The sequence below is a fragment of the Balaenoptera acutorostrata genome, chromosome 13 (assembly GCF_949987535.1).
Source record: "Balaenoptera acutorostrata chromosome 13, mBalAcu1.1, whole genome shotgun sequence".
Lineage (NCBI taxonomy): Eukaryota > Metazoa > Chordata > Mammalia > Artiodactyla > Balaenopteridae > Balaenoptera > Balaenoptera acutorostrata.
The window spans coordinates 10,643,086-10,669,656 of NC_080076.1; the positions used below are offsets into that span (position 1 = coordinate 10,643,086).

The following is a 26,571-nucleotide window of genomic DNA, read 5'->3' on the forward strand; positions in this document are numbered from 1 at the left end:
CTATCAGAAAAATTATGAAATTAAGGTTGTATTTTTTGGCTAACTTTGTAAATTTTCAGAGAAGCTCTTACTTTGAAGAAGGGTATATTCATAAATGGTGAATCAAGAAAACCATGGATTCATAATAATTAAGAGATTATTCTCTAATGCTTCCTTTCTTTATGTAAAAATAAGATATGAAAAATCATACAATGTTACCTATATCATAACATCTTTTTTATATATAAAATTCAAAATTCCATTCACACTATGAATAATGAACAAATTTACTTTGCTCTTAAATAAATAAATTAGTGAGGACAAAAGAAGTACATTTGAGAACTGAGTGACCTATGTTGGAAAGGAAGAGTTAGAGCTAATTTGGCTAAAACTCAGGGACTAAAAGACCGTGTTACATACTGGTTTGCAGGGGAGGATCTGAGATCAAACAGGCCTTTTGGTGTAAATCATAATTCTACCCCAAAACCATGTGACGCTGTGAAAGTTTTTAAAATTTTCAGTCTCACTTTCCTTCTCTATTGAAAGAATTTATTATATCAATAATGTGTATTTTACAATGAATGCTTGAGGATTAATTGAGAAAACTAATATAAAGCAATTTGTAGATTTTATGGATGATTGAGATTATTATCATCTTCTCAACATGCTCCCTAATTTTCTTACTAATATTTCCATGTTTTCTATGTGTTTTTAGCCTAGAGATAGAACATCACTGTTTAAATTTATTTTAGATCATTATCTCTCTGTCTCTAGGCCCCGATCTAATATAAATATTTGAAAGTATGGTTTTAGTGACTAAAAATGTAATCATATAGAGTAAACACGAACCAACTTTTTTGTGCATAATGTATAAAAGAGGCTTTGTTTTTCAATCATTATAGTTTCTAACTAGAATCATCTGTTTAGAGTAATGAAATTTGTATAGCGCTTTACGTTGAAAATTCAAAGACTTCTCTGCCTGGTGATAGATTTTAATCTTAAACTTAACATTTTACCTCACTTAGTATAATATGGGAATTATATGGAATTCATAACTTAGGGAATAATTAACAGACATGAAGATGCAATGATTAAAATTTGTCTTAACATGTTTGGAAAGTAAATTATCTCTCTTTGCACTTGCAGCTAAGATCTGATTTAGACAATGGGAACAACTCTTTCCAGTACAAGCTTTTGGGAGCTGGAGCTGGAAGTATTTTTGTCATTGATGAAAGAACAGGTGACATATATGCTGTACAGAAGCTTGATAGAGAGGAACGGTCCCTCTACACTCTAAGAGCCCAGGTAATAGACATCACTACTGGAAGGGCTATGGAACCTGAGTCTGAGTTTGTCATCAGAGTGTCGGATATCAATGACAATGAACCAAAATTCCTAGATGAACCTTATGAGGCCATTGTACCAGAGATGTCTCCAGAAGGTATTGCATATTAATTTACGTCAAAGATGTACCTATTTACAATGAAAACAGATTTAAAATTTCGAGCATATGTTTTGGAAGTGAATTATTTACCGTTCTACATGGGTACTTCCTTCTGCAAATGTGTTAAGTAAAATATTTGAAAAATTAGACTAATGATTAAAATCTTGTAAATAATCATACTATATATTAATAAGTAATTTGTCTTGTTAAAGTATAATTTCAGTCTTCAATAGAAAGAAAAGTTTATTTGAGTATACATAAAATTCTTTAGCTTGTTCACTTATTGGTTTCTTCAATAAAAGAATTTACTTTCCAAAACAAACTATTCTTTTGTATCTCAAAAAATACATAAGATCATCCTGAAAGAGTCACACATAAAAATAGGAGAAACAATTTATAAGACTAGAATCCTAGATGCATCCAAACAACAGAACATGAAAACTAAAAACAAAACAAGATGGTTGAAGACCTCTGTTTAGCCATATCCATTTTTAAGTTCTTTTCAAACCCAATGTCACTTTAATAAATATTTTAAATATAATACTTGTAGAAGAGAATGCTTTCCATGAGATGTAATAATTGACTGCCTTGGAAATCAGACATGTCTTTCCAATAGGGGGAAAATTATGGTATGGTTATACAAAATTTGTCCACTCATTCTTTGTCAGAAAAGTTTAATAATACAACAGATAGTAAAATTTAATTCACAAAATTTACTTAAGTATGATAAACTTCAATGTGATTTAATAATTGTCATTTTTAAATTATGCTAATGTGCTTTAAAACTGCCTTACCTAAACATTTGATTCATTAGCCAGGAAGTCTAAAAATGTATATTCCATTATATATTTTCCTGATTCTTCATTTTTTTTAACATTCCAGGTAACAATTTAAAGACCTATTTCTACATGTATTCAGAACATAGGTTTTTAACAACAGCCTAAACAAATTTAGCTGTGTAGCATGTATCAAGACCAACTGTCCTTAGATATAATTGACACATTAATATTGTCCTATTTGATAGCTAGGCAGTGATATATTTCTTCTTTTTTTAAATAAATTTATTTATTTATTTATTTTTGGCTGCACTGGGTCTTCTTTGCTGTGCACAGGCTTTCTCTAGCTGTGACAAGCGGGGACCATTCTTCACTGGGGTGTGCAGGTTTCTCATTGCGGTGGCTTTTCTTGTTGCGGAGCATGGGCTCTAGGCGCACGGGCTTCAGTAGTTGTGGCACACAGCCTCAGTAGTTGTGGCTCGCGGGCTCTAGAGCACAGGCTCAGTAGTTGTGGCACATGGGCTTAGTTGCTCCGTGGCATGTGGGATCTTCCCGGACCAGGGCTTGAACCCGTGTCCCCTGCACTGGCAGGTGATTCTTAACCACTGCGCCACAGGGAAGCCCGGCAGTGATATTTCTTTTTCCCCTTTCCATTCTTCTCCTCCTCCTCCTCCTTTCTCTCCTCCTCTTCCTCCTTCTTCTTCAACTAGCATATGTTATGGTCCTCACATGTTCTAGGAACTTTTTGTAAGACTGGGGATTCAGTTGGAAAGGAAATATATGAAGTAATGGCTAGTATGGAACTTATATTTTAGCTATAGCACACGAACAGTAAATAACTATTTTAAATAAGCCAGGTAATATTTGACATTGTATGTTATTAAGGTGTTAAGTATGGGTAAAGTATGATGATGATTAATTGACTGGAGGAAGCGGGGACATTTAGGAGGTGACATTTGAAGGAAATGATACAAAGAGGCCAGCCATGCCATGTTCTGGGAAAAAAAATTTCCTTTGCAGGGTGAGGAGAATTGCATATATCAATATTGGAGTTATTGGCATATTGCTGGCATGGAGGGCATGACAAAGGATGAGATCCCCTTGGTAGAGAATTTAGGTAGAGAAAAGGCAAACATACAGGATGATCAAACTGTTAGAACTTAGTTGACTGCTGAATTAGAATCAATGAGATTGGTCAGTCATGTAAGAAAAGAAAGACACGAGGAGAGACGTTGCACAAGAAGAGATCCTGCAACTGTGTGGAAGCTGCTTTGAGATTGAATAAAATCAATGTGATTTTTTTTTTTCTCAAGCATTTGGTACAAGTTTACATGCTGCATCACCTATATAAAATAAGTTTTTGCAATATGATATGTCTGATAAAGTGGGCATAGTCAAATATCGTCTTAAATTTATTTTTATAAAGTCCTTTGCAAAAACTAGCTTTAAGATTCTAGAAAGCTATCTAGAAAGACACAACTGATTTAAATTTTGCATGTTTGAAGAAAATCTCTCAAGGGTAATATAGGCAAACAATATCAACTATCAATGTAATGGATAGAATGCAGAATTGATATATTACAACATATTATGTTGTAAGTTTATTATAGGGACAAGTAAACTGAGAAATTACTTTTATTAAAATCTGATTCTGAGACAATAATATTTTAGAATTAAACTTTTGTTCACTTAACAGGGTAGATACCAACTGATTTAAGAGATCTTCAGACTGCAAGAGTCCAGTCATTGGCTCTTTGCATTTCCAAATAGTTTGTCCATCTGTGATCAAGCTATGCTGACTCAACTCAGAGACTCACAATGACCTTTGGATCCTTCAGTCACCAAGAGAAGGCTTTTCCCACTCTCTGGTCTACATTCCTTGCTAATTCAATTTCATGAATCCAGTCAATTTAAATTTTTAAGAGTTGCCATCAGTTACTCAATTCTAATTACAGGATGGTGTCTTAAGGTGGAATAATAGGAGTTAAGGGTGAGAGGATTCAGTATACACATATTCGTTCTGAGTTATTGGCCCTTCCCTTTACACATAATCATTGTGATCATTTTGCATTGTCACCGGTGTTCTAAAGTAGGGCAATCAGATTTCCAGTTCTACCTATGACAGCCCTACTAAACCCTATTTTTTTTTTTCTGGCATCTTGTCCTAGAAGCATTTGTCCCTGATTTTTAATTTTTTTAAAATTTTATTAGTACCTGCATTACAACAAGCCAGATATAATTTGGTAGACATCTACTTTTTTTACTTGCAGCTTCTTTCATGGTGTGTGAGAAAAAGTGTGTGAGACATGTGGGCAGTGAATAAAGTTGTTTTAAGACATGGTTAAATCTGAAAGAGGGCTAGTTATAACCCAGTACACTATATGATAAAACACAGTTAAGCTAAGAAACCTATTAAATAATGTAAATACATATGAAGAATATCCTTCTGATGATATATTTCAGTTTAAAATAGTCTGCATAAGATATCTTTCATTAATGTACATATAGACCATTTATCCTTTAGAAATACATTTATTTCTAATCTAATTTAGAGAGAATTTAATTTTTATCCATTAATGTAATAAACCCAACTTTGTCAGTTTTAGTGAGAGCACAGTAAAATGAATAAAGAGAGACTAAACCGGTTAGATTATATGTGTGACATGTACCATGCTTCATACATTGATCGAGTCAGTAATGCACATTAAAGATGATACTCAACAACTAAGTGTCTGTTGCCTATATTTAACTGGTAACACAAGGAAGGGGGGACTGTGAAACAATTATTGATTATTTCCATGAAAGACACATTATTGGCCTCATAGTGATTTTGTCAACTTTGTATGCACTATAGTATAGCATACCTAACTGCGAGTGAATGCACAATTCCTCTTACACAAGTCCTCATGGAAAACATAAATATACAAAATATTATCAAATATTTTTGTACTTCTTAATTGCTTTGATGTTTATTTATTATTACTATTTATTTACGTTTGACTATTTTTTGAAGATTTCTACAGTATTTAAATTACTGATTAGGAAAGTATACAGGCTTCTCTCTATTGACTTTTTTAGAAAAAACATTTAGAAAATATTTAGAGGGTTTAAAGTTGCTTAATCTGTATTTAATAAATTGTAATGTCAATAAAACTGAAACAGGAAAAAAGGAAAGACTGAAACAACTGAAGAAAATAAAATCAGATAATCAGAGTGATGTAAGAATTGAACATTGCTAAAGTCCTTCTGAATTTTATAGACGACATTTACAAATTATGAGTAAGAATAAAGCAAGACTTTATGCAATGAATTTTTGGAAATTCTGCTGCATATTTGTATCATCTTAATTTATTTTACATTTCTTTTTTCCGTGGTAAGTTTATAGTAAGATTCACAGACACATGATTTCACACACACACACACACGCACACACACACTCACTCACTCACAAACATAAAAAGTGAATCACTGGTTAGTCATCAATGGTTCATCATCAGCACTGTTTGAAACATTGAAACATTGTAGAATTATGCCAGTTCTGTAGGATTGCTACTTTTAATTTAAAAGTGCAGTGAGTCTTATAAGGGAGAACGATAATTATTTTCCTAGAAATTGAACTCCCTAACAAATTCACATGAGAGAGTTATTCTGAATATTTATAATATCATATTTATATCCACTAAATTTTCTGAGTTTGACTTTTTTGGATTTACCCCACACGCAAAGAAATTATTTTTTGTGACATTAATATATTACATTGTTTTCCATTTAGTAGAGAAAAAGGTCATGACATATTAGGACATTGAAGAGGTATGTTTTGGTTAGAAGTAAATGAACCATCGATTAAAACGTGCTTTAAAATAAACTGAACTGGGAAAAACAACCTAACTCCATAGCTCGTCTCTAGAAATGAAGTATGGTGTGGTCTATGAGTCAGTGCATTTTCTTGGTCTTCCTGATTCTCATTTGTACAGTACTAAGTTAAGAACTCTAAAGTCTTAATACTAAGAATTTCTCTTGGTCAACAACTAACAGTACAATGATTTTGACTATTGTTCCTGAAGCCAAATACAGGTGGTCTAGTTCTGCAAACTAGAGACAGGAAACCCTTATAGAAATAAGTGAAATGGAGACATCATGAGGAAATGTAGGGGAAGGAAATGGATAAGTGCATAGAAGTGTAGTTAAAAGAACAAGACTTACCTATTACAAACTGATAGAAATGGTCTCTAAGAAGCCTTTTGTTGGAATAATTCGTTACAATTCCTACAGGGATGTATCTATCTATTCATTTATTTATTATTTGTATTATTGTGATATAATTGACATATAATATTGTGTAAGTTTAAGGTGTACAATGTGCTGATTTCATACATCTATATATTGCAATGTGGTTACCACTATAGCCTTAGCTATCATTTCCATCATGTCACATGATTATCATTTCCGTGGTGAAAACATTTCAGATCTAGTCTCTTAGCAACTTTGAAGTATATAATACAGTATTGCTGACTATAATCACTATAAGGTACATAAACTCCCCAGAACTTATTCATATTCTAACTGTAAGTTTGTACCCTTTGACAAACAGCCCAATTCCCCTACAACCCAGACCCTGGTAACCAGCAATCCACTGTCTCTGTAAGTTCTGCTTTTTTTATTTTTAGATTCCTCATATAATTCATTGCATACTCTGCCTTTGACTTAGCATAATGCCCTCAAGGTCCATCCATGTTGTCTCAAATGGCAGGAATGTATTTAAAACACCTGAAACCAATGAGTGTCTACATGTTGAGTGGAGAACAGTATAAAACAAGTGTTAAATAACTAACATAGCAATTCTAAAACAAAACAGCAAATACTATCAATACATGCAATTGAGGACCACAGTAAAAGTTTCAACATTTTTATTACTGAAGCATAGAATGGCTTCATATTAGAATGTGTCAGTTTATAAAATTAGATTGTAATGAAAAACTTCATAATGCTAATTTCACATAAAATCACAAGCCTATTTGATTTAGTGCCACTTGTGTTGCCATTCTTATTGACATAGAACATAGTGTTTCAAAAGATGTGGATTTCCAACAAGACCCATAATGCTAGATTCCATGTTTACATAAAAATAATTTAAAAGCTCATTAAAGAAATATTTTTAATTTGACCATTAATTTTAAACATACAAATACTTATTTCCCATGAGTTTTATTGATTGTTAATGAATTTTAATGAGAATACTTACCTTATCAATCTGGTAGATTTTGTTTTGCACTTTAAAAAAATTCTTTAAAGAAAGTAGGCATTTTACAGAAGGGGATGAAGCCAGCCAAATAATTATGCTCATCTTCAGCTTGACACTATGTCGAGATCATTTCAATAATCTTTATGAATATTTTACTAATATTCTGTAATTTTTTGAGGTACAGGTCACAACATAGTCTTTTGAAGGAAACTTTCTAATTTCCCTTTGATTCCTCTGCTAATAACGCATCTTTAAATGATCCTTAATTACGTATTGTAATGGGCTGTTTAATAGTTATATTTCATTAGATCATGGATTCACATATTTAAAACTCTATACAGTATATGGAAATTAGGGTTGTTTTGTATAAGGTTATATTTTCTTGTCTATACAGAAAGATACTTGTTTTATAATTCAGAACAGAGAGGACTAGTCTTTTATTGCATATCATCATCTTGCTTGCTAAAGAAAGAATACCTTACAGAACTGGAATCCGTTTTTCAAAAAGACCATAGGCTTAATTTCTTGTAACTATGTATTTTCTCTTCAGGAACATTTGTCATCCAGGTGACAGCAAGTGATGCTGACGATCCTTCAAGTGGCAATAACGCTCGTCTCCTGTACAGCTTACGACAAGGCCAACCGTATTTCTCCATTGAACCAACAACAGGTATTCCTGGAAGAAACAAAGTGCAATTCAACATGATTCTAAGGCAAACGTCAGAGCAAAAGTTCTCTGCCTACAAACATGTTGTAAAGTAGACCTGATGTTTCAATAAATAAGTGGGTTGTAATGTTTTTTCATTAAATTTTAAATTTTTAATTATTTTTAATCTTTTAGCTGGTTTTTCTAAAGTTGGGAGATTGGATTTTTCACACCCATACCACAAATGATTTGTGTATGGGATATAAAACATACTTAAGGATTATTACAAATTAATTACAGAACTACAGACAACCCAATTTAAATATATGGGGAAAAGACATTTACAAGCAATTGACAAAAAATTGACAAACAAAAAGCCTGCAAGCATATTAAAATTGCTCAACCTCATTAGTCATCATGGAAATGCAAATTAAAATCACAGAGTTCTACCTGTACACCCAGCCAGAATGAGATTAAGCTGAGTTTATGGCTGGGTGTAGGAACTTAAAAAAAAATAGTTCTGTATTTTATGTCTTTTTGATTCACATGAATACAACATTTGCTTTTTCTGTCCTTACTTCTCCAATTTCTGTTAATCAATTGAATACTTTATAAAATAAATTTTAAAATTGCTCTTATTTGTTTACATCTATTAAACAGTTAAGAATTATGTGACATTGATTCATTTAACAAATATTGATTGCTTTGGTCACTACAAAGATTAAACCCATATAAATGAGCTTACAGTCTCTAAAGATGAGAAAAAAAAAAATACCTGACTAACCAACCAAGAATGTGGCAAGTTCCAAAAGCAATAAAATTCTGTGATTGTTAATGAGACAAATATTATTTCCATCTTGATGACATGGAATGCTTTAAAAAATTAAAGCATGTGTTGGGTCTTTAAGCATTTGTTATTGATTCATTCATTTAGCAAGTATTAAATAGGTCAGCCTTTATCAATCAAGTTTCTTTTGAGAATCAGATTCTGAAAAGTATGATTTGAGTGACTATATTCTTAACTCTCCCCAGGATAATACCTAGTTTCTATTATTCTGAATGTACAGGTTAAAGTTATTTTAATACATGCAATGGATGCCTTAAGACATTAGGTTTTAATTCCCTTACACAATTTTGGTTGAGAAGGGTTGAATATGCAACAGGCATTATACAGTATACTAGGTTTACAGCAGGACACCATTGCAACATTAAAAAAATAATAATAAAAGGAAAGCAACAGGGACTCTTTTCTCTTGGAACTTACAAATAAATATTAAACATTTGCATATTAATAAATACATTAAGTTTGTGAATATTATGAAGTGAAATAAACAAGGTTCAATAGAAGAAAGTAAGCACTCCTTCATAGTGTGTGGCCAAGGCAGAATACACTGAAACCAGAAGGCTGAGCTGAGCACGTGACCAAGGTGAGGAGAGCATGGAAGGCGTTCTAGGTTATGGGAAGAACGTATAGGAAATTCCTGAGAAAGGAGAGTGTTTAAGCTCTGAGACTAACTAGACACCAGTGTGAAAAAGCACAGAGGAGGAGAATAGAAAATGGGCTGTCGGTGTAGTAGATGTGTGCTGGGTGACACTGGATCTTCACGACCATTTTGAGCACTGTCTTTTCCTCCAGCGCTCACTGACTTCTTAAACATATTGAGCAAATTAGCTAAAGCAATTAATTGCATTAATGGAGGAGCAGTAGAGCCGGCAGCAAGACAGTTGGAAGCCAAAGCACAGAAGTGGTTAAGTTTTCGAGGGTGTAAGAGGATCTAGGAATATACATCCTTTATCCATTCTGAAGGTAAGAAGACGTGTTGAAAATAAAGTCAGCAAAGTTAATTGAAGCCTCCATACATGGGAAGTGAAGGCCTCTGTGTTCGTCTCTCTCGCTGACTAATCTCTACACCTTTGGATATATAATTCCAAAACTCTAATACTATTCTCCTTTGCTAATAGGAAACACAATTCTCTGTTGAGTCACACACAGGGAGATATTAGGAGCGTCTGTTTCATATATTCCATGGTTTCCATACTGATTCATATAATAGAGTATAATTGTGAAACACTTCAGTTCACAATTAAAATTTCATCATAATGTGGTCCAATTTGTCCTTTTTAAAATTTTTTTACAGGTATCACAAGTTTTTAATGAATACTTTTTCCCCAGACATATTTGAAGATTAGCCATTCTCCTTCTTATATTTGTATTATGTGTTCCCCAGATCTTTAGGATTACAGCTCTTCTATTCACCACCTTAAATTTTTCCTAGGTTTTTTTCAGTGATGATTAACTTCTTACTAAATAATTTTATAGAAAGTGGACACTTATTACAACATTTCCATGGTCCAATATGGATATGAATATCTCTGTTGGTGGATTATGAATAACTGTGAGTCAAAAATCAGCTCTTCTTCATATATTATGACTCAAAATAGATTTAACATCACAGGTGCACAATATTTTTGCATACATTTGGTATTATAGTTTTACATGTATCCATAATAAACTAACTTCTTCTAAGTTTAGGGGAAAAGTTAATTGTAGAGCCCTAATATTATGTTAGAGAAGAAAGCAGAAAATAAGTTGAGGTAAAAATAAGACATTCTTCTTCTGTTCCTGTGGTTTATCTTAACATAGTATTTTATTAAGATTCCACTACTATTAGTATTGTGATGACCACTCTAAACTTTAGGCAGAGGTGGTGATTGACTTATTATTGTTGTATTTTTTTCCCCAGGGAAGCATCTAGCACATTGTAGTGGTTCAAAATGTGTCAAAAGAATGATTTTATGTTTGAATTCTTAAGAAATTAACTAGGAAGATGCCACGGTTAATAATGAAATAATAATTATAGTTTAATCTGTCTTTAAAGGAGTCATAAGAATATCTTCTAAAATGGATAGAGAACTGCAAGATGAGTATTGGGTGATTATTCAAGCCAAAGACATGATTGGTCTGCCTGGAGCACTGTCTGCAACAACAAGTGTATTAATCAAACTTTCTGATGTTAATGACAATAAGCCCATATTTAAAGACAGTAAGTAAAAAGGATTCTAATAAATAATTTTTGAAAGTATGGGAAATAGCACAAACTAAGTCTTGATTTAACAAAATGTTTAAAGCATCTGCTTTCAGATTTAGGGTAGTGTCACTCTTTCCTCCAGATTAATTTGTTGGCAATTTTTAATTTGTACAATCAAATAAACAGTTCTTTTAATTTTCCCACAATGAAAGAGACACGGTAGCACAGTTAAACTGTTACTTCCTAAAAACAGCAAAATATTACCAACTTTAAAGTAACATTTCTCCCACTTAAAAAAAGGAAAATCTCACAAAGCAGTCTGTGGAATGACTTGCTATATGCTACTAAGGAAGTCAAGAATCCCTTTAAAGAAAAATTACACTGAACATGCTCCTTTTTTTAATTCTAAAAAGATTTATTCTTTAGGATATTAACACATGTGATTATTTTGTACATTTTAGCATAAATTACAAATGATATATGAATGACTAGTTCTTTGTAAGTTTTATACAAGTTACTTCTGAAAAGTAAAGAGAAAAAAACTTAGTTATTTATATTTATATCTATGTATTTCAAATATAAATACCATTATTTTCTTGTGACCAAAACAATGGGGTCATCTGACTTCATCTTTCTCTTTTTCTTTTTTTAAAATTTATTTTATTGAGATATAGTCGATTTACAATGTTGTGTTAATTTCTACTGTACAGCAAAGTGATTGAGTTACACATATACATAATTATTTTTGATATTCTTTTCCTTTATGAACAGAGGATATATATATATATATCAGAGGATACTGAATATAGTTCTCTGTACTATTCAGTAGGACATTGTTGTTTATCCATTCTATATATAATAGTTTGCATCAGCTAGCCTCAAACTCCCAATCCCTCCCTCTCCCACCCCCATCCTCCTGACAACAGACTTGTGTTCTCTATGTCTCTGAGTCTGTTTCTGTTTCATAGATAAGTTCATTTGTGTCACATTTTAAATTCCACATATAAGTGATATCATATGGTATTTGTCTTTCTCTTTCTGAGTTACTTCAGTTAGTATGATAATCTCTAGGTTCATCCATGTTGCTGCAAATGGCAATATTTCATTCTTTTTTATGGTTGCATAATATTCCATACCTTTCTTTTCCATTTCCACTAATGGAATGGAATTAATGCAATCCAGGCTCAGATTCTCAAAGTCAAACTGTTACCCTTAGAACTCAACTATTTGTTTTTGGACTCTACCGTCTTTAATTCATACTTATATTGGATTGGCCAAAAAGTTCGTTCAGGTTTTTTTGTAACATTTTATGGAAAAACCCAAACGAACCTTTTTGCCAACTTAATGTTTATTGGTTATTTTAGGTATCAGAGAATGCTTGAGTGAAATTGAAAAACTCTTTTTATTAAATTTAATTTGGCACAGTGGAAGGATACAATAAAAATAAACCTATGAATATTGAGAAGGTATGCATATGAATAGAAATTTGGAAATTATATGTGCTGGTGAAAGGACTTCCTAAGATATATTTAAGAGAAAATAATAGATACTCAAAAAGATATGAGGGAAATGTTCAGATTGCAAAAAAATAAAGGGAGAGAGAGAGCAAGAGAGAGAGGTATTTAGAACAAGTAATTGGTGAAAAGGGTGGGTATGGTTTTTCCGACATCCCATAATAAAGGGAGGGTGCTGTATTTGGGAGTTTTTTATGTTAATTATCTGTGCAAAATATCCTGAATTTTGTTTTTAAAGGTTTATACCGCTTGGCTGTCTCTGAATCTGCATCTGTTGGGATGTCGATTGGAAAAATCATGGCATATGATAATGACATAGGAGAGAATGCAGAAATGGATTACAGCATAGAAGATGATTCAAAAACGTTCGCTGTCATTACTAATAATGAGACCCAAGAAGGAATAATTATATTAAAAAAGGTAGATGCATTAAAATTATTTGTTTTGCATAATAATGCAAAATCAAATCAGAAATACATATATATTTTGTGTAACCAGTTAGTTTTTGCTTTGTTAAGTAAGTAAAATAAGACCCTGTGATTTAGTTTAGGGAGCAAAAGAAAAGATATATTATATGTGCTTTTATAAAAAATTCTAAGATATTTCATTTTTTAGAATATTAACATATATGATTATTACCTACATTTTAGTATTAATTACAAATAATAATATACAAATAACTAATTATCAGTTTTATGCGATACTTCTGAAAAAATAAAGAAAAAAGCTCAGTTATTTATATTTTATATCTATATATTTCAAATATAATTGATGAGAGAGTTAATTATTACCGAGATCTTTTGAATTATATTGTAGAGTAGTTTTCTTAAAAGATTTTAATATACAGGAGAAACTTTTTGAAATTATTTTAAATAACAGGAAATTAATTCTCAACTCCATAAGATATTTATACTCAGAAAAGTATACTTTTAATCCTAAATAAAAAATGTAAGTATTAACCCAAAACATTTTATAATAGACATAAATAACAAAATACACATAGGGATTTGCTATGCAACTACTTAATGATAATATCAGAGGGATCCAAGAACATAAATAGTAAAACCTAACTGGAAAGCAACTGAGACTTAATTTAACAACAAAAACTTTTTTTTTCCTAAGTAATTCCTCAGGTCACTAATACCAGTTTTCTGTGTACACTGCATTTCTTTGCAGAAAGTAGACTTTGAGCACCAGAACCACTATCGTATTAGAGCAAAAGTTAAAAACCGCCGAGTTGATGAGCAGCTCAGGAAATACCATACTGAAGCTTCCACCACTTTCATCAAGATCCAGGTGGAAGATGTTGATGAACCTCCTGTTTTCCTCCTCCCGTATTACATATTTGAAATCTCTGAAGGAAGCCCGTACGGATCATTTGTAGGCACCGTCTCTGCCACAGATCCAGATCAGAGGAAATCGCCTATCAGGTATGTCTGGAAGGCCAGCTTTGCATTAGTAAATGAGGGAACAGAGATTAGCTTGAAAATAAAATTTAATATAAATGTAACAGGGATATATCTAGATCTGTATTTCTCTCTAAGGTACTTATAAAATTTGCCACAGTTGAAACAAGTTGAAACAGCAAGCCTCACTATTGGTTAAGATGCAGTGAAATAAGCACTTGAAAACATGTGCAAGAAAGAGACAATCACCAACCAAAATTAGATGCAGTCAACTCTCTATTAATTGGGGTAAGAAGGTGAGGGAAAAGAAACCCTTGGTTATGCCAAATCAGAGCAGAAACAAAGCTGATCACAATGTGGTTCATCTAAACACTGTTTAATTAAAATGATATTCAAAAATTAACTAAGCTTTTATAGGGTACCGCTAAGAGAGTAAAAATGAACTAAGTCCAATCAATTAGAAATAAATTTCTGTGTTGCAATTAAACAATATTTACCATCTATTAAATTAGTCTGTTATATTCAGGAAGTATATTTTCTTTCTGTTTTTTTGTATTCGCATCATAGTTATGGTTAAAAATAAAAACAAAACCTGTTACGTGTTTCCTTCCACCACCTTCCCTTGCTCATCCATTTTCCATACTTTACAGTCCAGGGGCTTACACAAACTTCCATATATTTATTAAGGTGCTGAGTACTGCTTTGCTCTTTGGAAGGGCTACTGACACAAAGAAGAGCTTCTTTAAATTAATGAGACAGACGATGCTCCCACTTTTCCACTGTAATTCCTAACCATAAAATGCTGCCTTCTAATATGTATAGTTCCTATTTATTAGCAGTAAATTTAATAATGAATATAAGTATATATGTAGTATATATATGTGTGTGTATATACAAGTCAGTAAATTAATTGTTTAGATTTTAAAGAGTATATTAACCTGTTTGTTTTTCTGACAATACTAAAGAATACATAATTTTAAAAAATGCTTTCATGATTAAAGCTTTCATTATATTATTCTTCTATTATTATAATAAATTGTAGAAACAATTTAAATACCTAATCTCAGTGGTGTAAATAAGGCAATGAATGATGAATGCTTTCTAATGATGCTTATGAACATAAAGACATGGCATGATTCTTTAAAAATAATACAAAATCATTAGAGTCATATGTTTACTACAAGTAAAATATTATGTAAAATAAATGAGAAAAATAAGTGAGCACACCCAAATATTAACAGAGGTTGTGTTTTTTTAAAATTTAATTTGATTTATTTTTTTATACAGCAGGTCCCTATTAGTCATCAATTTTATACACATCAGTGTATACGTGTCAATCCCAATCGCCCAATTCAGCACACCACCAACCCCAACCCCCGTGGCTTTCCCCGCTTGGTGTCCATACGTTTGTTCTCTACATCTGTGTCTCAATTTCTGCCCTGCAAACCGGTTCATCTGTACCATTTTTCTAGGTTCCACATACATGCATTAATATACGCTATTTGTTTTTCTCTTTCTGACTTACTTCACTCTTTATGATAGTCTCTACATCCATCCACGTCTCTACAAATGACCCAGTATCGTTCCTTTTTATGGCTGAGTAATATTCCATTGTATATATGTACAACATCTTCTTTATCCATTCATCTGTCGAAGGGCATTTAGGTTGCTTCCATGACCTGGCTATTGGAAATAGTGCTGCAATGAACATTGGGGTGCATGTGTCTTTTTGAATTACGGTTTTCTCTGGGTATATGCCCATTAGTGGGATTGCTGGGTCATATGGTAATTCTATTTTTAGTTTTTAAGGAACCTCCTTACTGTTCTCCATAGTGGCTGTATCAATTTACATTCCCACCAACAGTGCAAGAGGGTTCCCTTTTCTCCACACCCTCTCCAACATTTGTTGTTTGTAGATTTTCTGATGATGCCCATTCTAACTGGTATGAGGTGATACCTCATTGTAGTTTTGATTTGCATTTCTCTAATAATTAGTGATGTTGAGCAGCTTTTCATGTGCTTCTTGGCCATCTGTATGTCTTCTTTGGAGAAATGTCTATTTAGGTCTTCTGCCCATTTTTGGAATGGGTTGTTTGTTGTTTTAATATTGAGCTGCATGAGCTGTTTATATATTTTGGAGATTAATCCTTTGTCTGTTGATTCATTTGCAAATATTTTCTCCCATTCTGAGGGTTGTCTTTTCGTCTTGTTTATAGTTTCCTTTGCTGTGCAAAAGCTTTGAAGTTTCATTAGGTCCCATTTGTTTATTTTTGTTTTTATTTCCATTACTCGAGGAGGTGGATCAAAAAAGATCTTGCTGTGATTTATGTCAAAGAGTGTTCTTCCTATGTTTTCCTCTAAGAGTTTTATAGTGTCTGGTCTTACATTTAGATCTCTAATCCATTTTGAGTTTATTTTTGTGTATGGTGTTAGAGAGTGTTCTAATTTCATTCTTTTACATGTAGCTGTCCAGTTTTCCCAGCACCACTTATTGAAGAGACTGTCTTTTCTCCAGTGTATGTGCTTGCCTCCTTTGTCATAGATTAGTTGACCATAGGTGCATGGGTTTATCTCTGGGCTTTCTATCTTGTTCCACTGATCTATGTTTCTGTTTTTGTGCCAGTACCATATTGTCTTGATTACTGTAGCTTTGTAGTATAGTCTGAAGTTAGGGAGTCTGATTCCTCCAGCTCCATTTGCTTCCCTCAAGACTGCTTTGGCTATTCGGGGTCTTTTGTGTCTCCATACAAATTTTAACATTTTTTGTTCTAGTTCCATAAAAATGCCATTGGTAATTTGATAGGGATAACATTGAATCTGTAGATTGCTTTGGGTAGTATAGTCATTTTCACAATATTGATTCTTCCAATTAAAGAACATGATATATCTCTCCATCTGTTGGTATCATCTTTAATTTCTTTCATCAGTGTCTTATAGTTTTCTGCATACAGGTCTTTTGTCTCCCTAGGTAGGTTTATTCCTAGGTATTTGATTCTTTTTGTTGCAATGGTAAATGGGAGTGTTTCCTTATTTTCTCTTTCAGATTTTTCATCATTAGTGTGTAGGAATGCAAGAGATTTCTGTACATTAATTTTGTATCCTGCAACTTTACCAAATTCATTGATTAGCTCTAGTAGTTTTCTGGTGACATCTTTAGGATTCTCTATGTATAGTATCATGGCATCTGCAAACAGTGTCAGTTTTACTTCTTCTTTTCCAATTTGTATTCCTTTTATTTCTTTTTCTTCTCTGATTGCCATCGCTAGGACTTCCAAAACTATGTTGAATAATAGTGGTGAGAGTGGACATCCTTGTCTTGTTCCTGATCTTAGAGGAAATGGTTTCAGTTTTTCACCATTGAGAATGAAGTTTGCTGTGGGTTTGTCATATATGGCCTTTATTATGTTGAGGTAGGTTCCCTCTATGCCCACTTTCTGGAGAGTTTTTATCATAAATGGGTGTTGAATTTTGTCCAAAGCTTTTTCTGCATCTATTGAGATGATCATATTGTTTTTCTCCTTCAGTTTGTTAATATGGTTTATCACATTGATTGATTTGCATATATTGAAGAATCCTTGCATCCCTGGGATAAATCCCACTTAATCATGGTGTATGATCCTTTTAATGTGTCGTTGGATTCTGTTTGCTAGTATTTTGTTGAGGATTTTTGCATCTATATTCATCAGTGATATTGGTCTGTAATTTTCTTTTTTTGTAGTATCTTTGTCTTGTTTTGGTATCAGGGTGAGGGTGGCCTCATAGAATGAGTTTGGGAGTGTTCCTTCCTCCGCAAGTTTTTTGGAAGAGTGTGACAAGGATGGGTGTTAGCTCTTCTCTAAATGTTTGATAGAATTCACCTGTGAAGCCATCTGGTCCTGGACTTTTGTTTGTTGGAAGATTTTTAATCACAGTTTCAATTTCATTGCTTGTGATTGGTCTGTTCATATTTTCTATTTCTTCCTGGTTCACTCTTGGAAGGTTATACCTTTCTAAGAATTTGTCCATTTCTTCCAGGTTGTCCATTTTATTGGCATAGAGTTGCTTGTAGTAGTCTCTTAAGATGCTTTGTATTTCTGTGGTGCCTGTAGTAACTTCTCCTTTTTCATTTCTAAGTTTATTGATTTGAGTCCTCTCCCTCTTTTTCTTGATGAGTCTGGCTAATGGTTTATCAATTTTGTTTATCTTCTCAAAGAACCAGTTTTTAGTTGTATTGATCTTTGCTATTGTTTTCTTTGTTTCTATTTCATTTATTTCTGCTCTGATCTTAATGATTTCTGTCCTTCTGCTAACTTTGGGTTTTGTTTGTTCTTCTTTCTCTAGTTCCTTTAGGTGTAAGGTTAGATTGTTTACTTGAGATTTTTCTCATTTCTTGAGGTAGGCTTGTCTAGCTATAAACTTCCCTCTTAGAACTGCTTTTGCTGCAACCCATAGGTTTTGGATCATTGTGTTTTCATTGTCATTTGTCTCTAGGTATTTTTTGATTTCCTCTTTGATTTCTTCAGTGATCTCTTGGTTATTTAGTAATGTATTGTTTAGCCTCCATGTGTTTGTGTTTTTCACGTTTTTTTCTCTGTAATTCATTTCTAATCTCATAGCGTTGTGGTCAGAAAAGATGCTTGATATGACTTCAGTTTTCTAAAATTTACTGTGGCTTGATTTGTGACCCAAGATGTGATCTATCCTGGAGAATGTTCCATGCGCACTTGAGAAGAAAGTGTAATCTGCTGTTTTTGGATGGAATGTCCTATAATCAATTAAATCTATCTCGTCTATTGTGTCATTTAAAGCTTCTGTTTCCTTATTTATTTTCGTTTTGGATGATCTGTCCATTGGTGTAAGTGAGGTGTTAAAGTCCCCCACTATTATTGTGTTACTGTCGATTTCCTCTTTTATAGCTGTTAGCAGCTGCCTTATGTATTGAGTTGCTCCTATGTTGGGTTCATAAATATTTACAATTGTTATATCTTCTTCTTGGATTGATCCCTTGATCATTATGTAGTGTCCTTCCTTGTCTCTTGTAACATTCTTTATTTTAAAGTCTATTTTATCTGATATGAGCATTGCTACTCCAGCTTTCTTTTGTTTTTTGGGTTTTTTTTCTATGTAACCAATTTTATTTATTTATTTATTTATTTTAACATCTTTATTGGAGTATAATTTCTTTACAGTAGGGTGTCAGCTTCTGCTGTATAATAAAGTGAATCAGTCACACATATACATATGTCCCCATATCTCTTCTCTCTTGCATCTCCCTCCCTCCCACACTCCCTATCCCACTGCTCTAGATGGTCACAAAGCACCGAGCTGATCTCCCTGTGCTATGCAGCTGCCTCCCACTAGCTATCTATTTTACGTCTGGTAGTGTATATATGTCCATGCCAATCTCTCACTTTGTCCTAGCTTACTCTTCCCCCACCCCGTATCCTCAAGTCCATTGTCTAGTAGGTCTGCATCTTTATTCCCGTCTTGACCCTAGGTTCTTCTGGCCATTTTTTTTTCTCTTTACTTTGTTTTTTTAGATTCCATATATATGTGTTAGCATACGGTATTTGTTCTTCTTTTTCTGACTTACTTCACTCTGTATGACAGTCTCTAGGTCCATCCACCTCACTAGAAATAACTCAGTTTTGTTCCTTTTTATGGCGGAGTAATATTCCATTGTATATATGTGCCACATCTTCTTTATCCATTCATCTGCTGATGGACACTTAGGTTGCTTCCATGTCCTGGCTATTGTAAATAGAGCTGCAATGGACATTTCGGTACATGACTCTTTTTGAATTATGGTTTTCTCAGGGTATATGCCCAGTAGTGGGATTTCTGGATCATATGGTAGTTCTATTTTTAGTTTTCTAAGCAACCTCCATATTGTTCTCCATAGTGGCTCTATCCATTTACATTCCCACCAGCAGTGCAAGAGTGTTCCCTTTTCTCCACACCCTCTCCAGCATTTACTGTTTGTAGATATTTTGATGATGGCCATTCTGACTGGTATGAGAGGATATCTCATTGTAGGTTTGATTTGCATTTCTCTAATGATTAATGATGTTGAGCATCCTTTCACGTGTTTGTTGGCAATCTGTATGTCTTCTTTGGAGAAATGTCTATTTAGGTCTTCTGCCCATTTTTGGATTGGGTTGTTTGTTTTTTTGATATTGAGCTGCATGAGTTGCCTGTGTGTTTTGGAGATTAATCCTTTGTCAGCTGCTTCATTTGCAAATATTTTCTCCCATTCTGAGTGTTTTCTTTTTGTCTTGTTTATGGTTTCTTTTGCTGTGCAAAAGCTTTTAAATTTCATTAGGTCCCATTTGTTTATTTTTGTTTTTATTTCCATTTCTCTAGGAGCTGGGTCAAAAAGGATCTTGCTGTGATTTATGTCATAGAGTGTTCTTCCTATGTTTTCCTCTAAGAGTTTGATGGTGTCTGCCTTACATTTAGGTCTTTAATCCATTTTGAGTTTAGTTTTGTGTATAGTGTTAGGGAGTGTTCTAATTTCATTCTTTTACATGTAGCTGTCCAGTTTTCCCAGCACCACTTATTGAAGAGGCTGTCTTTTCTCCACTGTATATTCTTGCCGCCTTTATCAAAGATAAGGTGACCATATTTGCATGCGTTTATCTGTGGGCTTTCTATCCTGTTCCATTGATCTATATCTCTGTTTTTGTGCAGTTCAATACTGTCTTGATTACTCTAGCTTCATAGTATAGTCTGAAGCCAGGGAGCCTGATTCCTCCAGCTCTGTTTTTCTTCCTCAAGATTGCTTTGGCTATTCGGGGTCTTTTGTGTTTCCATACAAATTGTGAAATTATTTGTTCTAGTTCCGTGAAAAATGCCAGTGGTAGTTTGATAGGGATTGCATTGAATCTGTAGATTGCTTTGGGTAGTAGAGTCATTTCCACAGTGTTGATTCTTCCAATCCAAGAACATGGTATATCTCTCCATCTATTTGTATCATCTTTAATTTCTTTCATCAGTGTCTTATAATTTTCTGCATACAGGTCTTTTGTCTCCTTAGGTAGGTTTATTCCTAGATATTTTATTCTTTTTGTTGCAATGGTAAATGGGAGTGTTTTCTTAATTTCACTTTCAGATTTTTCATCATTAGTGTATAGGAATGCAAGTGATTTCTGTGCATTAATTTTGTATCCTGCTACTTTACCAAATTCATTGATTAGCTCTAGTAGTTTACTGGAGCTCTAGTAGCATCTTTAGGATTGTCTATTTATAATATCATGTCTTCTGCAAACAGTGACAGCTTTACTTCTTCTTTTCCACTTTGGATTCCTTTTATTTCTTTTTCTTCTCTGATTGCTGTGACTAAAACTTCCAAAACTATGCTGAGTAATAATGGTGAGAGTGGGCAACCTTGTCTTGTTCCTGATCTTAGTGGAAATGGTTTCAATTTTTCACTATTGAGGACGTTGTTGGCTGTGGGTTTGTCATGTATGGCCTTTATTATGTTGAGGAAAGTTCCCTCTATGCCTACTTTCTGGAGTGTTTTTGTCACACATTGGTGTTGAATTTTGTCAAAAGCTTTTTCTGCATCTATTCAGATGTTCATATTGTTTTTCTCCTTCAGTTTGTTAATATGGTGCATCACGTTGATTGATTTGAGTATACTGAAGAATCCTTGCATTCCTGGGATAAACCCCATTGATCATAGTGTATGATCCTTTTAATGTGCTGTTGGATTCTGTTTTCTAGTATTTTGTTGATGATTTTTGCATCTATGTTCATCAGTGATATTGGCCTGTAGTTTTCTTTCTTTGTGACATCTTTGGTTTTGTTATCAGAGTGATGGTGGCCTCATAGAATGAGTTTGGGAGTATTCCTCCCTCTGCTATCTTTTGGAAGAGTTTGAGAAGGATAGGTGTTAGCTCTTCTATAAATGTTTCATAGAATTCACCTGTGAAGCCATCTGGTCCTGGGCTTTTGTTTGTTGGAAGATTTTTAATCACAGTTTCAATTTCAGTGCTTGTGATTGGTCTGTTCATATTTTCTATTTCTTCCTGGTTCAGTCTTGGAAGGTTGTGCATTTCTAAGAATTTGTCCATTTCTTCCAGGTTGTCCATTTTATTGGCATATAGTTGCTTGTAGTAATCTCTCATGATCCTTTGTACTTTTGCAGTGTCAGTTGTTTCTTCTCCCTTTTCATTTCTAATTCTATTTACTTGAGTCTTCTCCCTTTTTTTCTTGATAAGTTTGGCTAATGGTTTATCAATTTTGTTTATCTTCTCAAAGTACCAGCTTTTAGTTTTATTGATCTTTGCTATTGTTTCCTTCATTTCTTTTTCATTTGTTTCTGATCTGATCTTTATGATTTCTTTCCTTCTGCTAACTTTGGGGTTTTTTTGTTCTTCTTTCTCTAATTGCTTTAGGTGTAAGGTTAGGTTGTTTATTTGAGATGTTTCTTGTTTCTTAAGGTAGAGTTGTACTGCTATAAACTTCCCTCTTAGAACTGCTTTTGCTGCATCCCATAGGTTTTGTGTCGTTGTGTTTTCATTGTCATTTGTTTCTAGGTATTTTTTTATTTCTAGGTATTTTTTGATTTCTTCAGTGATCTCTTGGTTATTAAGTAGTGTGTTGTTTAGCCTCCATGTGTTTGTATTTCTTACAGATTTTTTTCTGTAATTGATATCTAGTCTCATAGCGTTGTGGTTGGAAAAGATACTTGATACGATTTCAATTTTCTTAAATTTAACAAGAGTTTATTTGTGACCCAAGATATGATCTATCCTGGAGAATCTTCCATGAGCACTTGAGAAGAATGTGTATTCTGTTGTTTTTGGATGGAATGTCCTATAAATATCCATTAAGTCCATGTTGTTTAATGTATCATTTAAAGCTTCTGTCCTTATTCATTTTCATTTTGGACGATCTGTCCATTGCTGAAAGTGGGGTGTTATAGTCCCCTACTATGATTGTGTTACTGATGATTTCCCCTTTTATGGCTGTTAGTATTTGCCTTATGTATTGAGGTGCTCCTATGTTGGGTGCATAAATATTTACAGTTGTTATATCTTCTTGTGTTGATCTGTTGATCATTATGTAGTGTCCTTCTTTGTCTCTTGTAATAATCTTTGTTTTAAAGTCTATTTTATCTGATATGAGAATTGCTACTCCAGCTTTCTTTTGATTTCCATTTGCATGGAATATCTTTTTCCATCTCCTCACTTTCAGTCTGTATGTGTGCCTAGGTCTGAAGTGGGTCTCTTGTAGACAGCATATATACAGCTCTTGTTTTTGTATCCATTCAGCCAGTCTGTGTCCTTTGTTTGGAGCATTTAATCCATTTACATTTAAAGTAATTATGGATGTGTATGTTCCTATTACCATTTTCTTAATTGTTTTGGGTTTGTTATTGTAGATCTTTTCCTTCTCTTGTGTTTCCTGCCTAGAGAAGTTCCTTTAAGCATTGTTGTAAACCTGGTTTGGTGGTGCTGAATTCTCTTAGCTTTTGCTTGTCTGTAAAGCTTTTGATTTCTCCATCAAATCTGAATGAGATCCTTGCTGGGTAGAGTAATCTTGGTTGTAGGTTCTTCCCTTTCATCACTTTAAGTATATCATGCCACTCCCTTCTGGCTTGTAGTGTTTCTGCTGAGGAATCAGCTGTTAACCTTATGGGAGTTCCCTTATATGTTATTTGTTGTTTTTCCCTTGCTGCTTTCAATAATTTTTCTTTGTCTTTAATTTTTTTCCAGTTTGATTACTATGTGTCTTTGTGTGTTTCTCTTTGGGTTTATCCTGTGTGGGACTCTCTGCACTTCCTGGACTTGGGTGGCGATTTCCTTTCCCATGTTAGGGAAGTTTTGACTATAATGTCTTCAAATATTTTCTCTGGTCCTTTCTCTGTCTCTTCTCCTTCTGGGACCCCTGTAATGACAATGTTGTTGCGCTTAATGTTGTCCCAGAGGTCTCTTAGGCTGTCTTCATTTCTTTTCATTATTTTTTTCTTTATTCTGTTCTGCAGCAGTAAATTCCACCTTTCTGTCTTCCAGGTCACTTATCCATTTTTCTGCCTCAGTTATTCTGCTCTTGATTCCTTCTAGTGTAGTTTTCATTTCAGTTATTGTATTGTTCATCTCTGTTTGTTTGTTCTTTAATTCTTCTAGGTCTTTGTTAAACATTTCTTGCATTTTCTCGATCTTTGCCTCCATTCTTTTTCCGAGGTCCTGGATCATCTTCACTATCATTATTCTGAATTCTTTTTCTGGAAGTTTGCCTATCTCCACTTCATTTAGTTGTTTTTCTGGGCTTTTATCTTGTTCTTTCATCTGGTACATAACCCTCTGCCTTTTCATCTTGTCTATCTTTCTGTGAATGTGGTTTTTTTCCACAGGCTGCAGGATTGTAGTTCTTCTTGCTTCTGCTGTCTGCCCTCTGGTGGATGAGGCTATCTAAGAGGCTTGTGCAAGTTTCCTGATGGGGGGGACTGGTGGTGGGTAGAGCTGACTGTTGCTCTCCAGAGGTTGTGTTTTATAGAATCACTACTGGTGTTACTTATTTTTTTCTACCAAAAATATTTTAGCTAATAATTTCATCTTTATACTGAAATTAATTACTTTTATTTTTTTAAATGTCAACTATGTCAACTTTATTTATTTATTTAAATTAAAAAAATTTTTTCGGCCACACCACTTGGCTTGTGGGATCTTAGTTCCCAATTGGGATTGAACCCAGGCCCTCCACAGTGAGAGTACGGAGTCCTAACCACTGGACCACCAGGGAATACCCACAAAATTAATTACTCTTAAAAACAGTTTGTGAGAGCCTACAAAAAGAATATCTTTCAATGTCTCTTATGGACATTCATTTAGAGTGCCTTTTAAATAATATTATGTTTAAGTAATAGGTTCACAGATTTCTTTCCATGTGGTATAGTTTGATGTAGCAAATGTTCAAAATATATCATGGAAACAAAATCAAATGAATATTAAAAAACCACAAGAACACATTTCAGGTTTCCCCCTTTTTTTGGAAGCAAAAGATCCAGAAAATACTAAATAATTTCAATTTGAGTTTTAATTTGATAATATCTCTTCCTTAATACTCACCCCATGGCAAGATATATAGAAAACAAAGGGAATGATAATGCAGTATATTTTCCCCTCAGGGATGTTCCATTGCTTGGGAAAAAGAGATTAACACATAGTAAGCAGGGTAAAGTATACCTACTTCCAATAACTTATATTACTCAGCTTTTCCTCGTGAATATCACCTGGTGTTTCTGTGAAGCATAGACATTCCCAGGCTCATTTTCAGCAAGTCTTGGGTGGGATAAATCAACTGGTTTAACAAAATATTCTTGTCATTGTCAAGAGCAGAAAAACTTGAGAAGTAAGTTTGCCTTGGTATAAATTACTATAATAAGCTATATGGTAACTGCTTAAGAAAACTGGGGGCAGGTATGAAGGAAGAATGCAGTATCTAGACCTGAAAGTGAGATGATACAGTTGCTTTAAGGAGCTGGGAATTAGAGCTTAGAAGTGGTCTGTAATAAAAACTCCATCATACAATTATGAGAAACTTCACAAGAAATTTTCCTTATGATTTTCATTTTATCCCCATTCTCTGTATTACCATATTTTTTAGATTCCAGATATAGGGCATATACTCTTTTGCCACTACTGTGGATGATTCATTCTTTGGACATTATTAAATTTTCCTTTCTAACTAAACCTATAGTCAAATTTTATAATATTTTATAAATATGAGAAAGAATATAGTCTTTTCTGTTAGAAAAAGAAGAGCAAGTTAAATTCAAGCAAGCAAAAAAAAAAAAAGAAAAAAAGAAGAAAGTAAAAAACATTAGAGCAGGAGCAGTGAAATTGAAAATAGAGAAATACAGTGAAATGAAAAGCTGATTCTTCCAAAACACTGGTACAAGTGATCAATCTAACCAGACAACCAAAAGGGAAAGAACAGAATAGACAAAAATTACCATTATCAGAAATGAAAGAGGGCACATAACTATTGAACCCATAGATATTAAACAATATTATAAGGAAATACTATGAACAACTCTACGCCTATGAATTCAGTCCAATTCCTTGAAATATTCCTTGAAAGAAACTACCAATATTCACATAAAAAGACAAATAATCTGAGTAATCAGGTTTGTGAGAAACAGCCCAGCTCAGGAGCCTGAAGCAGGTTTGTATTTAGTTCAGGAATGACAAGGATATCTTTCACCAGTAGAAGAGGCTGTCTTTAAACATCTTTCACCTGTGCATTAAAAAAGTACTTTAAAATTCTTGAAAGATCTGGTGGAGTTGCACCTACTTGGGAATCTCTAGGCTTTGTATATGGGCTTGGCTATTATGTGCCTCAGTTTTTCTTCTGGGAAGTGGGAATAGTAGAGGCGTACGAAGATTAAGAACCCGATATAAAGGCATCCTTATATGTATGGAAGAATCATTTGTTTCTATCATTCTGTCAAGAGCTCTTAGCAGTGAGAAAACATTACATAGCCACATTCTATTCACTCAGCATTTTTAGAGGAATGAAGAGTCTTTTAAAAAGGCACTGTGAAGCA

At 33.5% G+C, this 26,571-nt stretch overlaps 1 protein-coding gene across 3 annotated transcripts in view; it reads left to right on the top strand.

Moving 5' to 3' along the window:
* The window catches only part of CDH19 (cadherin 19), a 216,606-nt gene that overhangs the window by 153,379 nt on the left and 36,656 nt on the right, over positions 1–26,571 (top strand). For all 3 annotated transcript variants that reach the window (XM_007189934.2, XM_057525976.1, XM_007189933.2), the window contains 5 exons: positions 1,126–1,420; positions 7,992–8,111; positions 10,967–11,131; positions 12,869–13,050; positions 13,807–14,060. In XM_007189934.2, coding sequence (XP_007189996.1) covers positions 1,126–1,420; positions 7,992–8,111; positions 10,967–11,131; positions 12,869–13,050; positions 13,807–14,060 — 1,016 coding nt within the window. The remainder of the gene's footprint in view (positions 1–1,125; positions 1,421–7,991; positions 8,112–10,966; positions 11,132–12,868; positions 13,051–13,806; positions 14,061–26,571) is intronic.